At 36.9% G+C, this 13,860-nt stretch overlaps 1 protein-coding gene across 2 annotated transcripts in view; it reads left to right on the plus strand.

The window, feature by feature from the left end:
* Positions 1-13,860, plus strand: part of PRKG1 (protein kinase cGMP-dependent 1) — a 1,214,718-nt gene that overhangs the window by 156,451 nt on the left and 1,044,407 nt on the right. For both annotated transcript variants that reach the window (XM_032430422.1, XM_032430421.1), the window contains exon 2: positions 2,730-2,896. In XM_032430422.1, coding sequence (XP_032286313.1) covers positions 2,730-2,896 — 167 coding nt within the window. The remainder of the gene's footprint in view (positions 1-2,729; positions 2,897-13,860) is intronic.

Below are 13,860 nucleotides of genomic sequence, written 5' to 3' on the forward strand. Positions count from 1 at the left end.
GGGGGAGAGGGAGAAAGAGAATCTCAAGCAGACCCCACGCTGAGCACAGAGCCCAATGCGGGGCTCAATCTCACAACCCATGAGATCACAACCTGAGCTGAAACCATGAGTCAGACACTTAACTGACGGAGCCCTATAATTCTGTCACCAGAGGCAACTGATGCCAACATTTTATTTCCTTCTAAAATTGTTTTAGGTCATGATTGCATACTCTCTTACTACCCATTTTTTTACTGCTACTGCAGTTAATACTATTACCACCTTCTTCACCTGCCATTTTACTGAGAGTCACATTCTGTTTGCACCGGTCTTCATGTGTAATTCCGTCGAGCTGGTAATTTGTTTCCAGTTTTACTGAGAAATCATTGACACGTGTCGTTCTATGAGGTTAAGGCAGACAGCATGGTGGTCCGATTTACATTTATTGTGAAATGATGACTATAGTACGTTTTAGTTAACAACCATCATCTCCTATAGATACAATAAAGAGAGAAAACTTTTCCCCAACAATTCTCTCTCTGTATCCCAGAGTGGTGTTACCTGCGGTCATCATGCTCTGCGTCACAATCCTGTACTTACTTACCTTCTGACTGCGAGTCTGTGCATTTTGACAGCCTTCCTCCAATTCCTTCTTCTCTCATTCCCCACCTCTGGTAACCACAAATCTCATCTCTGCTCCGTGAGTTTGGTGTGTGTGTGTCTTTGTAAAATTAGATTCCACATATAAGTGAGATCATACACTATTTGTTTTTCTCTCTCTGACTTATTTCACTCAGCATAATGGCTTCAAAGCGCATCCAGGTTGTCATCAATGGTAGGATTTCCTCTTTTAGGGTGGAATTATATTCCATTGTGTGTGTGTGTCGCAAGTGCCCATGCATACCATGTGTCCATCCATCAGTGGACACTTAGGTTGTTTCCCTGTCTCAGCTGTTGTAAATAATGCTGCTGTGAACATGGGGGTGCAGCTGCCTTTTCAAGTCAGTGTTTTTGTTTCTTTTGGTTATATTCCCAGATGTGGAATTTCTGGATCATATGGTAGATCTATTTTTAATTTTTTGAGAAACCTGTCTACTGCTTTCCACAGTGGCTGCACCAATTTCCATTTCCACCAACAGTGCACGAGGCTTCCCTCTTGTCCACATCTTCACTAACACTTGTTACCTCTTGTCTTTTTGATGATGGCCATCCTAGCAGACGTGAAGTGATATCTCCTGGTTTTCTCTTATTCTAAATTTTCTTATTATCTAAATTTCTCTTTCATCTCTACATTCTCTTATAAAATATTCTCTTCCTCTAAAAACAATTCTGTATTCTGCTTTTTCACTTAAAAATAGTATAAGAATTTCCCCCATGCCGTTAACAGTCTTCATAAACAATTTTAATTGCATCGTAACAGTCCATTCTAAGTATAGTTTCATAATGGTAAATTTTCACTTGTTTTAATTTTTTATATATACCTTTTTATTATTAAATACCAAAACCATCACAAAACATAACATGTGATGGCGATAGTCCAGTTGGACTGAGGCCTAGAAGAAAAGGCACCCGGAAATGGGGAGGGCTAACGCTTTAGTCAGTATTCACTACTCAGGTCATTTCTTTGAGAACCACTTGTGAAGTAAATGGTGGACAAGGACCAGCTCATAGTCAGATACTTGCCAAATTAACACTCTTAATATAAAATTCCAAACGTGCTGCTTCCGCTCTGTGTTGTTAAGGTCTTGCTTTCATCTTATCTCCAACAGCTCTCTGATTGTGTTCCTCCTGACAAGACGTTTCTTGGTTTCTCTTTAATTTTTGTATCCTTAGGAAGTCATTTGGAACTTCTTCTCCCCGAGAATCAAATTATCACCATCTTTAAGCTCTGCAAAATTTTCCTGTCAACCATTGAATCCCAATTATAGAATTTGTAAATATCTTTCCCACTGACTGCCTGGTTCATCCATGTCTAAATCCTGTCATGTTGAAAAACATCCTGTTCAATGGTTTTATCTGCCCAGTTACCTCATTTTAAGCCACTTGCAGAAATAGATTTTCTCGAAAATGTGTAAGGTATGGATAAAGAACTATCACATTTCTACCAGTTCTTTCAAACCGCTAATTAGGAATCCAATTCTTATTATTTTTTTTAACCAAAATATTATTCTTGAACACCCGTACTCTAGCATATAGTAGACCCTTGGCATAGAGTAGAGAAAAAACTAATGACCACCCTCATGGAGCATAAGGTCTAGTGGAAGAGGGCCAGAAAAAATAAGTAAACAAATTGTTTTTTACCGTGCTGGTGTATAGTACAATACATCCTGATGTTCTTTTATTATATGTAGAGATAGTGATAATAGCGTTTGTTCCATAAAATTCTCTTGTATCTTTTTCACATTTATTCTTAAACTAAATTGCAAACATCAATTTAAAGTGCTTGTCCATTGGTTTTCTCACAGTCTTTGTGATTAAAACACATTCTCAAACAAAATGGTATGATATGCTTTTGCTTGTTTTTGGTTGGTCACACGTGCATTCAGTGATACTTTGTTTAGAGGAGAATTTCTCAGTGCCTTTCCAATGGCCACAGAATTACTTTGTTCTCAGGTCTTTCAGAAAATGATTGGATGCCTAACAAGAAAATGCACTGTAGTGTGCCAGAACACCGTACAGCCCTGCTAAACTTCTCAGACTATGAAAACGCTTGCCTGCTGTGCCAATAAATCTTCCCTCTCTTTCCCTAGGTCCAAGGATCTCATAAAGGAAGCTATCCTTGACAATGACTTTATGAAGAACCTGGAGCTGTCGCAGATCCAGGAGATTGTGGATTGTATGTACCCAGTGGAGTACGGCAAAGACAGTTGCATCATCAAAGAAGGAGATGTGGGATCCCTGGTGTATGTCATGGAAGGTATGGTTTGTAACTCTAATCCTCTGACATTCACATATTCCCTTTTCATCTTATCAGCCTGTACACGGATGGTAATGTATTACATGGGACAGTTCCATTTTTCCCTACTTTTGTTGTTGAGAGGCAGTTTGGAAAGAGGTGGAACACGACTCAGATACAGTGGTTGACTAGTTGTATGAAGGGTTTGTGTTTAGAATATTAAGCTGAGAATCTAGTATTGTTTTAGACATGGAGAAAGGCTGATAGGGTGAAAGAAAGAAATACTGTTTATTACACTGTGTAAGTCTGCACGCCATTGGGTCGTTGAGCAAGTTCACGGAGCTTCCAGAGGAGCTGGAAAGTATTTTTGGCCAGATGATCAGAATGTCAACTCTGCCTTTAATTTTCAGTGTATGGCTAGGTTTCTTGCTATCATGCTTCTATGAAAAGAATGTTTTCAATGCTTTATATGTGTGTGGAAGAGGAAATCAGACTGGTCGGATGGCCTATGAGCTACCTAATTAGTAAGAGTGATGGATTGTTTCATAAATCTTGCCCCAGTTAAGATAGAAAGTGCTTATAGGCAGGCACCATACAAATATATTTTATGCCTAGATAAATTTTCATATTGTCTATTTCTAACTTGGAATTTATAATGCCGTGTTTTCCTTCTGGGAGAAAACACAAGCCTGAAGTAATGGCTGGATCAGCTGAGGAAAAAGTGAGTTCCGAAGTGCCTAGAAGATCAGAGAGTTGCCACGCAAACATCACAATCAGTTTCTAGGTGGTGGTTAGTGTCTTACCCCAAGCATTCATGGCAGTGTCCTAGAATTGTCAAGTTGATGGTCATTAAGAGAAGGGGTGTATTTGGGCAAGTGACTTAACTTCTTTGAATTTTACCTAATTTGTAAACAAAAGGTCCTACCAATTGTCACTCCTTTCTGGCAGTAGATCTCAACTGGTGGTGATCTGTGCCTCCGCAGGACATTTAGCAATACCTGGAGACATTTTTGGTTGTCACAGTGGGAGTGGGGATAGGTGGGGGGTGGCTACAGGCATCTCATGGTTAAAAACCAGGAATGCTGCTGTGCTGGGCTGTTGCCCACAGCAAAGAATTATCTGCCCAAACCGTCCTTAGTGTTGATGTTGAAAAATCCCGCTTTCTACCGTCTTTATAAGATTGTTCTGAAGTAATATGAAATTCTTGGAATAAATGTTATTGTAAAGTGTAAAACATTATAAAATAACAGTATGCATTACTCTTTCTATCACATACTTAACAGCATATAAGAAATGTGCTGCCTGCCTATGTCATTCACCTTTTAATTTTTCTTTGTCATCTTTTTCGACATATATTAGGCATTCAACTTTTAAGTCATAATTTTGATCATTTTTTTTTCTCCATAAGTTTTCAGCTTTTGGGTCAGTATTATGAAGTTTTTCCCCAGGCCAAAAGGAAATAAATGTTCAGCTAGGCTTTTTTCCAAATAAAAGCAAGACACTATAAACAAAAACACGAACAGTATTCACTTGGCAGACAATTGCAGGGGAAGGAGATGAAATTATAGGGCAAGAGTATATGTGGGTAGTAAGCAGAAAAGATGAGAAAAATGCAAGAAATATACAGAGGCCAAGTATAAACTATAAATACAGAGAGAGATGTTAAGAAGTGCTGACAATTAAAAAAACAAGTTTAAAGCATTTCTTAGATTATAGTTTATCAGTGGTTTCATGGTTGATTTTTTAGATAATTTATTGTCAGTCACGTTTGTAAGAACATCCCTATTGCATAAAGGAAGATACACCTCACTTCCCCATTTGCAGATGCTAATTATTGAAAATCCATTCAAGAACCAGATATTTCCAGAACCTGTATGTTGTTTTCCTTTATCTTGAATATCTCTTACGAAAATAGATTTCCACACAACCTTGCAAATTTTTTCTAAAGAAAATCTCTTTATCCATACTATTCTGGTTTCTAAGACTAACTGCTAGTTTACTAGCTATGTTAGAAGAAGCTTAGAAATCATAGTGTATATTTACTAAGTGCTTAGAACAAGGTCCAACATATTGAGCATGCTTTGTATAAACACTTTCCATGTATAAAATTTATTTAATGTTCAAAACAATCCTATGAGGTAAGGGATAATGTTTATTATTCCTCTTTATAGATGAGGAGACAGAGGCCCAATAAGGTTAAGTAACTTGCCTGTGTCTCCCAACTAGTTTATAGTAGAATTAGGACTGAACCCAAGTTATCTGGATATAGAGTTCCAGCCCTTAACTATGGGGCTATGTGTTAGTCAGGGTTCTCCAGAGAAACAGAGCTGATAGATAGATAGATAGGTAGGTATCGATGAATAGATATTTATTTTAAGGAATTGGCTCATGTGATTGTGGACACAGGCAAATCCAAAAGCTGCATGGTAAAGGCAATAGGCTAGACATCTAGGGAAGAGTTGATGATGCTATGGTTCAAATCTGAAAGTTGACTGCTGGCAGAATTCCTTCTTCTTCTGGAGAGGTCTGACTTTTTTCTATTAAGCCTTCAACTGATTGGACGAGGCCCACCAATATTATGAAAGTAATCTGCTGCTCAGAGTCTACTGATTTATATGTTAATTTCATCTAAAGAATACGTTCACAGAAGCATGTAGGATAGTGTTCGACCAATAATATCTGGATATCCTGGCCTAGCAAGTTGACACATAAAATTAACCATCCCAGGTCCTCCCCTTATCAACTCAGCACCTGTGTGCATCTCCTTAAACCATGCTTAATCTCCAAATAAAGACAGCAGCAAGGTTGCAGCTCTGCCTACCATGACATGATGATTCTGAGTACAACTGAAAATCCACTAACAATTTCCCCAAAAAAGGGTACAGAGTTCTTGGGCAATATTTACTCTTCTCCGTAATATCCCATAATTTAAACTCTGTGTTATAAAGCTAATACTTAAATACTGTGATGTAAAGTCGATATATCTTATGTTACATGTTAAGGGGGTATGAGAGAAGAAAACCAAGAATTTGGTGCACATACATACACACAAACATATTTATAACAAAATAAGGAAAAAATACCCATGACGGGCTTCCCGAGGTAAAGGTAAATATTACTAAATTTTCCTCTATTGCTTCAAGCTAATTTTGAAAAATTTTATTTATCTTCCTTTTCCTGCTGGATTGACTAAACAGCAAGTCATCTTAATTATCTTTTTTGAAACAGGGTTTTAAATAGTGTATCAATATTCAGAGTCACGGATTTTGCAGTGATGCTGTTGATTGCCTTCAGTTAAACTCACTAAAATGACTATAATCTTATAAATGATGCCGATCTGTCTCCAAGCTGTAATTCTAACCAGTTCAGTGTAACTTGGGCTGATCTTGTGCTAATATCCTTGTGTCAAAATAATTTCAAATTAAAAAAAAACCGTCATTTAAATTTTTATAAGTTTTAATTGAAGAAATGTTTCATTGTTTAATTAGCTTTTTATCAACGTATTTAATCTTCTCAAAATTTAGATAGCATGTTCTTGATAGAGATGGATTCTTTTTCATCTGCAAACATTAATATTTATAAAGAGCATTCCATAGCAACAATGGATGAGTAGGCTATGGAGGATCATTCACAAACTTGCTTTTATCCAGACATTCAGAAAAACACCCAGGGAGTTTACGTGGAAAATCAGTCCAATTTTCTCTGTCTCTCTTTATCTAAATGAAGTTACTTCGTATAATGCTGTTTAACATGTGCCTTAAGTAGTTTTCATTTTAGCTGGGCAGTGTCCCAAGTAGGATTGCACACCTAAATGCCAGAATTTCTCATCATTTTAGCAAAAGAGAAGAGTCATATGGTAAGGACTTCACTAATTAGGATGACTGGGGGAAAATCATCTGGGGGTAGCATAAATATATTATCATATATTTTCAAGCAAAATGAGTTGTGTGACTTTCAGATACTTAAAGTTGCGGGCTAGGAGAAGTTTCAATGTTAAGTTTGAGTCAGAATCCTTTGGTATTAGTTTTTTTAAGGCAGTACTGTAAGTAGGTTAAGTTGCTAAGGTTCCGTTTACATTTTAATTATGTTTTCAGATATATCAATGACTCTTACAAAATACTTGAATACAGGTTATTTTCCTAAACAGACATTGGCCTGGATTATGATGTAAAATTTGTTACTATCCTTATACTCTTGCCCTCCCTTTTGTTATCATAGAGATACATTTTAGTCTATTGTGTTTCAAAATAAAACATGTTCTGATTTAGTGCGTTTCAATGGTGATGTGAGTAAAACATCCTCTGTGAATCTAATCAAATATTTTCGTATTGAAAAATGTAAAATTTTTATCCGTCAAAGTGGTTGATTTGCACGTTTCCTGTGATGTTTCATTGTGGAAGCAGATAGGTTACATTTTATATCCTAAAAAAAAAGAAATCGCAAGTCGTCTATCGAGTGTTCTGTGAGCCTTGGCTATTTTAACTTAAACTTTTTAATGAAATCATCCATTTTTTTATGAGGTGCTTGTTAATGATAATAGCTTTTATTAAGTACTTATAAATGCCAGGGACTGTTTAATCCTTTTATGGGTATTAAATTTTAATCTTCATAGCCACCTTAAGGAGTAGGTATTCTATTATCTGCATGTTAGTAGCTGGAGAACCTGATGCAAGGACAAGGTGAATAACTTGGCCAAGATCATCCTACCAGTTCGTTGAGGTGCGAACTGCACCATCTGCCCCTGAGTTCCCATACATGATGATGGGGCAACATTAACTTTCGAAGTGCACATTAGAGGACCTGGTGGTATATATTTGTTATGTATTATTATCCCAGTTTTAGGAGCCCATTAAAGATGTGCAGCGTGAAACCATAGGATAAAAAGAAATGGTTTATTTTTAAGGAAAATATAGAACTTGAATGGCGATAGGGCAAAGAGAGAATAACCCAGATGTTCCCATAAATACCTCTTAGGTCTCTCTGCATCCTTTGAACACTGAACTGCTTGTTGACCTCTCCATAGATCTTTGACCATTCACTCCTCTCCTCTTACCCGTAACTTCTTCCTAATCCAATGTGCAGCTTTAGATTTGGCTTAATCTTGGCCCGCCTCTCTGTCCTGACAGGACTCAACTCTGCCGTGTATCTGGAAGGATCTGTTTTTTTCTGTCTATAATGAATGGCATTGATTTTGTTTTTCTCACAGCCCCCTTTTAAGAAGCTCATCACCCACGCTCTTTTAATATGGCCTCTGTACACGGATGCTAAGTGATATTTGACCATTCCCATCAACACTCAGGGACAAGCCTCACATTTCTGTTGTTACTGCACTGAGATGGCACTTTTTCCTTCTGTGGACAAAGTCACTGGGTTGTCTGCTTCCTTCCCCACTCAGTGGGTTGATACCAAGTCTGCCCTTTAGGCTGATGTCCAACACTGTTGATTCTTCAGTGTGGGCGTGAATCACCATGCCAGCCACCATTCCAAAGTAAGCTTACACAACGTGATCCTTCAAGCTCTGTTCCTTTCTCCCCCTGAAACATTTTTACTGTCTTTATATAATTAAATGATGTACAAAAGCTGACATTCAAAGAGGGATTTTATATAAAATTGAACATTAATGATGAGCCTGGCCATGTCATTTGGCATTCAAAACACTACCTGAGAGTATGAGGAAATTGAATGCATTTTCATATGAATGAGCTCTCCCAGCAATTTTAACATGAGAAACAGACCATTTCATTCTCCAAAATCAGCTGTTGCCTTTTGGCCTTGTGAGTTTTTCATGTTAATCTGAAAGCTATCTTTAGAACAGTTGAAATACCAATGCTCTTGAGGTTACTTTGCAGTTCTTTCATTGGACCAAGCTTATAATATTAATGTGAAAGAGGAAACCTATGTACTGCTTACATAAAACCAAAACAGACATATGTTTATAAGAAGTGATCATAAGCCAAGTGGATCTGGAGGTATGAAATGCAACTATTAAACTGTATTTCTGTTATGGAGTCAATGGGGAAGACAAGGGTCTGAGATATTTAGATGGTGTGGGTTATCATGTTTATTTTGGGGTGCCAAGCTTCAAAAAAGCCTTTGATAGACTTGACCAAGTCCGGGAAGTATAATTACATATATATTTAAATGACATTGTTTCATGAGTAGATGGAAAGTTTAGGAAGAAAGGGTACTTTTTTAGATACTGAAAATGCTGTCACTTGAAAAGGGAATTATTCTCCATGAATCTGCATGACCAAAGGAGAAATGCAAGTTAGAGGGAAGACTTTGGCATCAACCTGCTGCTGAATGATATGCTCCAGGAGGGAAGTGAGCAGCCTGATGTGGTGGCAAGAACCCCATCTCAGGAGGCATTCCAGCAATGACTACAGAGCATCTGCTTGGAGAGAGTTTGTGGGGGTGAAGAAGGGATTCCCTGTGTCTGACTCATAAGGCATCTCCTGTCCCTTCCCTAAACTCTGACATTCTCAGTCTGTGAGTCTGTGAAGGAGTATCCTACAAGCTAGTTTATGAGAACCCAGCCCTCCAAAGTCTTCCTCTCAAAAACTCACCTGAGCATCCGATGTTAAATGTTTTTGTACTATAATATATAAATCTAATAATACTGCACATATTTTTCTATTACTTAATTTTTTGGCTCAATTTTATGTGGTGCTGTATAACCCAATTTATTTATCCTTTCTGCTGGTGATTATATTTAGACTATTTCCAGTTATTTTGCTCTAGAATACTAATAAGCCTGAGCAGCTTTTCCTATGTTCGTGGGCCCTCTGTGTTTCTTTTGTGAAGTATCTGTTGTAGTCTTCTGCCCATTTTTTCTGTTGATTGGTTGACTTTACATATTTCAGATTTTAATCCCTGTCATTTACATGCATTGCAAATGTCTTTCTCAATCTGTAGTTTTACTTTTTACTCATTTGTGGTATCATCTGATGAACAGGAGTTACTAATTTTAGTGTAGTGAAATAACATCAGTCTTCTTCTTGGTTTGTGCTTTTTGTATCTTTGTAAGAAATTCTAGAGGGTGGTGTTTTCCGTGCCCATGTTTATGTTGTGAATGCATGTGTCAGTGAAGGCACGTGCTTGAGTTAGGTGTATGAGGAATTATCTATCAAGGAGTATATCTGCATTTGTGATCTAAATGAGAGTTGTCCTTTTCAAAGCAGGAAACTGGAAAGGCAATGCATTTTCATTTCTATGTTCATATTTTTCCCCAGTGTATTTTAAGAATTCTTTATAAATTGTCCTTAGAGGATAGTACACATGCTTTTGAATTTGCTTGATGATAACAGTGTCTTTTTTCTGTGAGGGTGCGTTTTATATTTGGAAATAATAAAAAATCATTTAGTGATGGATTTGATGAATAGGGATAGATGATTAAGCTGAGCGATACCTTTTTCCTTTGTTGCTAATATAAAGATGTGTGTGTACCTACCATCATAAAGTAATGGCATTTGTTGTACAAGTCAAGAAAAATTAACAAGATGTTTTAAGGATACCACTTTTTGAAAAATTGACATATTTTGAAGGATAATGTTCTTACTACTCATTAGGCTGTTTATACATGTCTTTGATTTTTTTAAAAATAGCATAATCACATTGTGGTTCTGCCATTGTAGCTCTCTCCAGTTTTTTTCCAAATTATTAGTGGTAGAATTGAATTTTTTACATTGAGGAAGGCAATAGTGTGGCTTTTCTTACTTTCGAAGACTCCCAAAAGCTAAAATCCTGAAAATTACTGTCCTTGGTTCTTTTTTTTTTTCCCCCTTTTTCTTTTTGGGACAGAAAAAGTTGGAGAGCCATCATTTTTTTTTTTTTTTTCAAAAAATCTCTCTGAAACTGGTAAAGGAAATCAGAGGTTATGTTAAAAAGGTACAAGTATATTTTTCTTACTATTCCTTCATAACAGTTATAGGTTTTATTTCTATGCTGCTTCATTTTGCTAAAATATCCATCTCTCCATTCTGCGATTTTGAGAGAATGCCAAATTTGAAAGTTTAAAAATGCATTTCCCGTGAACGTTAAAAATGAATACAGTGTAGCTGAAAAAAAAATGAAAAGAAACTATGGATTAGTACCATTTTGGCAATAGTGTGATAACACATTGATTTCCTACTAATGAGGTATAGCTTACTTTGGGCCTCAGTACCTGGGACTGGTGGCCAGTTTGCATGCTAAACATTCGACGGGCTTCTGAAATTGTTGTGGGCTCAATGTAAAATCACATAGATGTATTTCTTCGGAGACTTTTAACAAGATCTCGAATGATTTTGGGGTGGCGGGGCTGGATAGAGTAACGCTTTTAATATCCATTCCTCTAATGAAAAATCCCTGAATGGTAAGCAGTAGTTTGGCAGGCTCTCAAAAAGCTAGGCAGATAGGAGCTGCTTCCCAGCAGGAGATGCTGTGAGATGTGGTTGCCATGGCAACAGCCCACCCCACCCAGGGACCAAGGACATTGGAATTGGTCTCACAAGTCCTTATTGGAATTCTCCCATGACTCCGCATTTGAGGAATGCAGCCCTGTAATAGCCCATCCTTTATCTGAATTTAACTCCTGTCGTTTTGGAAGGTTGAAGTCTGAGTCTGATCTTTATATTTAGGCCCCTCTGTAAACTCCTTTCTGATGAAAACGAAAATATTTTTGTGCTCAAGCTTCATAGTAGTGCACAGAGTATGAAGTTATGATTGATGATTTAAGATGGTATTAAAATTAATTCCTGAAAATTCATGCTTTATGCATATTTAAAATTTCAAGAAATTATTATTGACTATATTAATGATTTACTTAATACCATTTTTTTTTTTTTGCCTTGTTTGCCCAACTTTACTAATGCTGATTGTTTTTTGGGTACAATGAAACTACTTGATAATTATTCATAAGAATATATGGAAGGACGTGCTTTTAAAACAAGACAATATTTACTTCCTATTTGTTGTGTGCTATCTTGTGTGACTTAACAAGAGCACTTAAGTTACTTTGATACTTTTCATTATCAAAGCCAGTTAAGTTACTCTGTTCTTTGATCAATAGCAAAACTATATTGGAAGAATCATCTGACGAAGGGGCCCAAGTATTAGGAGAGATGGTTTTCCACTTCACTAATATTCAATGGTGTATTTACAGAGTAAAGCTAAAACTTTTCATACAATTATAATTAACGCCAATGTGTTTAAAATTTTCCTTCAAAAATTGATCAAGCTTCTTTAAAATATCGCTCATTTCCCACTGGCAGAAAGAAGGGAGTGAGCATTCATTTCCATTAGAGTTTAATTAATAGCCTATTGTGATAACTTTTACTGAAAGCCATTCACTTAATCGTCAAACTTTTTTTTCATTTATATGGTTAGAAAGATATAATTCAATGTTACATTTTATATTTGACTTGTGTTTACAGAGCATCATTTTATATTACTCTTTTGTTATGTTGTATTTCATACTGTTTTAGAATATTTAATACCTTCAGCAATATTCTTAATATAGATTTATGCTGTCCCCAATGTTCCACTCAATGATAGTACATGCCCTTAAATTAAAGTCATTTTTTAAAGATTTGTAATAATTTGCTCCAATATTTCCAGTGCAGACATTTTTATTGACTTAGCCTGTTGGAAATATTCATGCACAGATATTTATACTTTGTGCCTGTGTGTGTGTATATGAATTTACATGAAATTATTTCTCCCCAGAGTCCACATTATGTCTTAGGAGATGATGGGGTGGTTAATATAGCATAGAGGATGCTATTAATGGCTAAATTCAAATCTATAAGAAAAATAGAGGATTATGGGGCGCCTGGGTGGCTCAGTTGGTTAAGTGTCTGCCTTCGGCTCAGGTCATGATCTCAGGGTCCTGGGATCGAGCCCCATGTTGGGCTCCCTGCTCGGTGGGAAGCCTGCTTCTTCCTCTCCCACTCCCCTTGCTTGTGTTCCCTCTCTCGCTGTGTCTCTCTCTGTCAAATAAATAAATAAAATCTTAAAAAAAAGAAAAATAGAGAATTAACAACAATAATCATAAGTATTGGTGATAAGGCTCTTGAATAAGTGAAAAATTAGTCTGCAAAGGAAAAATACTTAGTTTATGTGCTTTTAGAACAAATTTCTTGCCATTTTCTTAAAAGAAAATTAAGATAACTTCTATGGAAAATCTTGACCTTTCATTTAATCCTATGCATTTAAGTTTTTATTTCTTACATCAGTTCTAGAGGTCAAAGCCACACGAAATAGGAAAAATGTTTCAGCAGATTTTTGTGTTGAGAATTAGGTTGCATATATACATAGCAGGTCTTGCTCAACTACCATGCTTTCCTCCCCCTCCATATGGCGTGTTTCTACGAAAGTAGAAAAGGTGTTAGAGATAAAGCAGTGTGTGGATTTGACTGAGTGTCGTCCATGAATACATGAAATTCTTTGTAAATCCCTTGACAGTTGAGAACAGCAAAGAAAGTATTTCATGAAGTTCTTTTGGCAGTACAGTTTCTTTATTATGGTTCGCTTATCAAGTCATTATTTATTCACCCCGGCTCTTCAGTTCCTACAAATGCTTTCTTGGGTCTGATTGTGTCCCGGTGGACACTGAGGGTAGAATAGTGAACAAGACATACACAGTCCTATATCTTCTAGACTTTACAGCCTAGTGACGGTCGTAGGGGAAGAGCACAGAGAACATTCACAAAAATAAGCACGATACTTGTGGATAGTTATCAAGGTTATGAGTAAATTGATAAAACAGGGTGATGTAAGAGAGGGTCATGAGGTAGGTTTGGCAATGATCAGGTGGGTCAGGGAGGGCTCTCCTGCGAGGGTATCGTTGGAGCTGAGACCCGAATGACAAGAAGGAGCCAGACACATGAAACTCTGAATAGAGGTCCCAGATGAGGACAGTTGCAAGTAGAAACGTGCAAAGGTGGGGAAAGATTGGCGTGGTCCAGAGAGAGAAGGCAATGACATGAGTTGACATTGGCAAGGTC

This window comes from Phoca vitulina, unplaced genomic scaffold (assembly GCF_004348235.1).
Source record: "Phoca vitulina isolate PV1807 unplaced genomic scaffold, GSC_HSeal_1.0 scaffold43, whole genome shotgun sequence".
Lineage (NCBI taxonomy): Eukaryota > Metazoa > Chordata > Mammalia > Carnivora > Phocidae > Phoca > Phoca vitulina.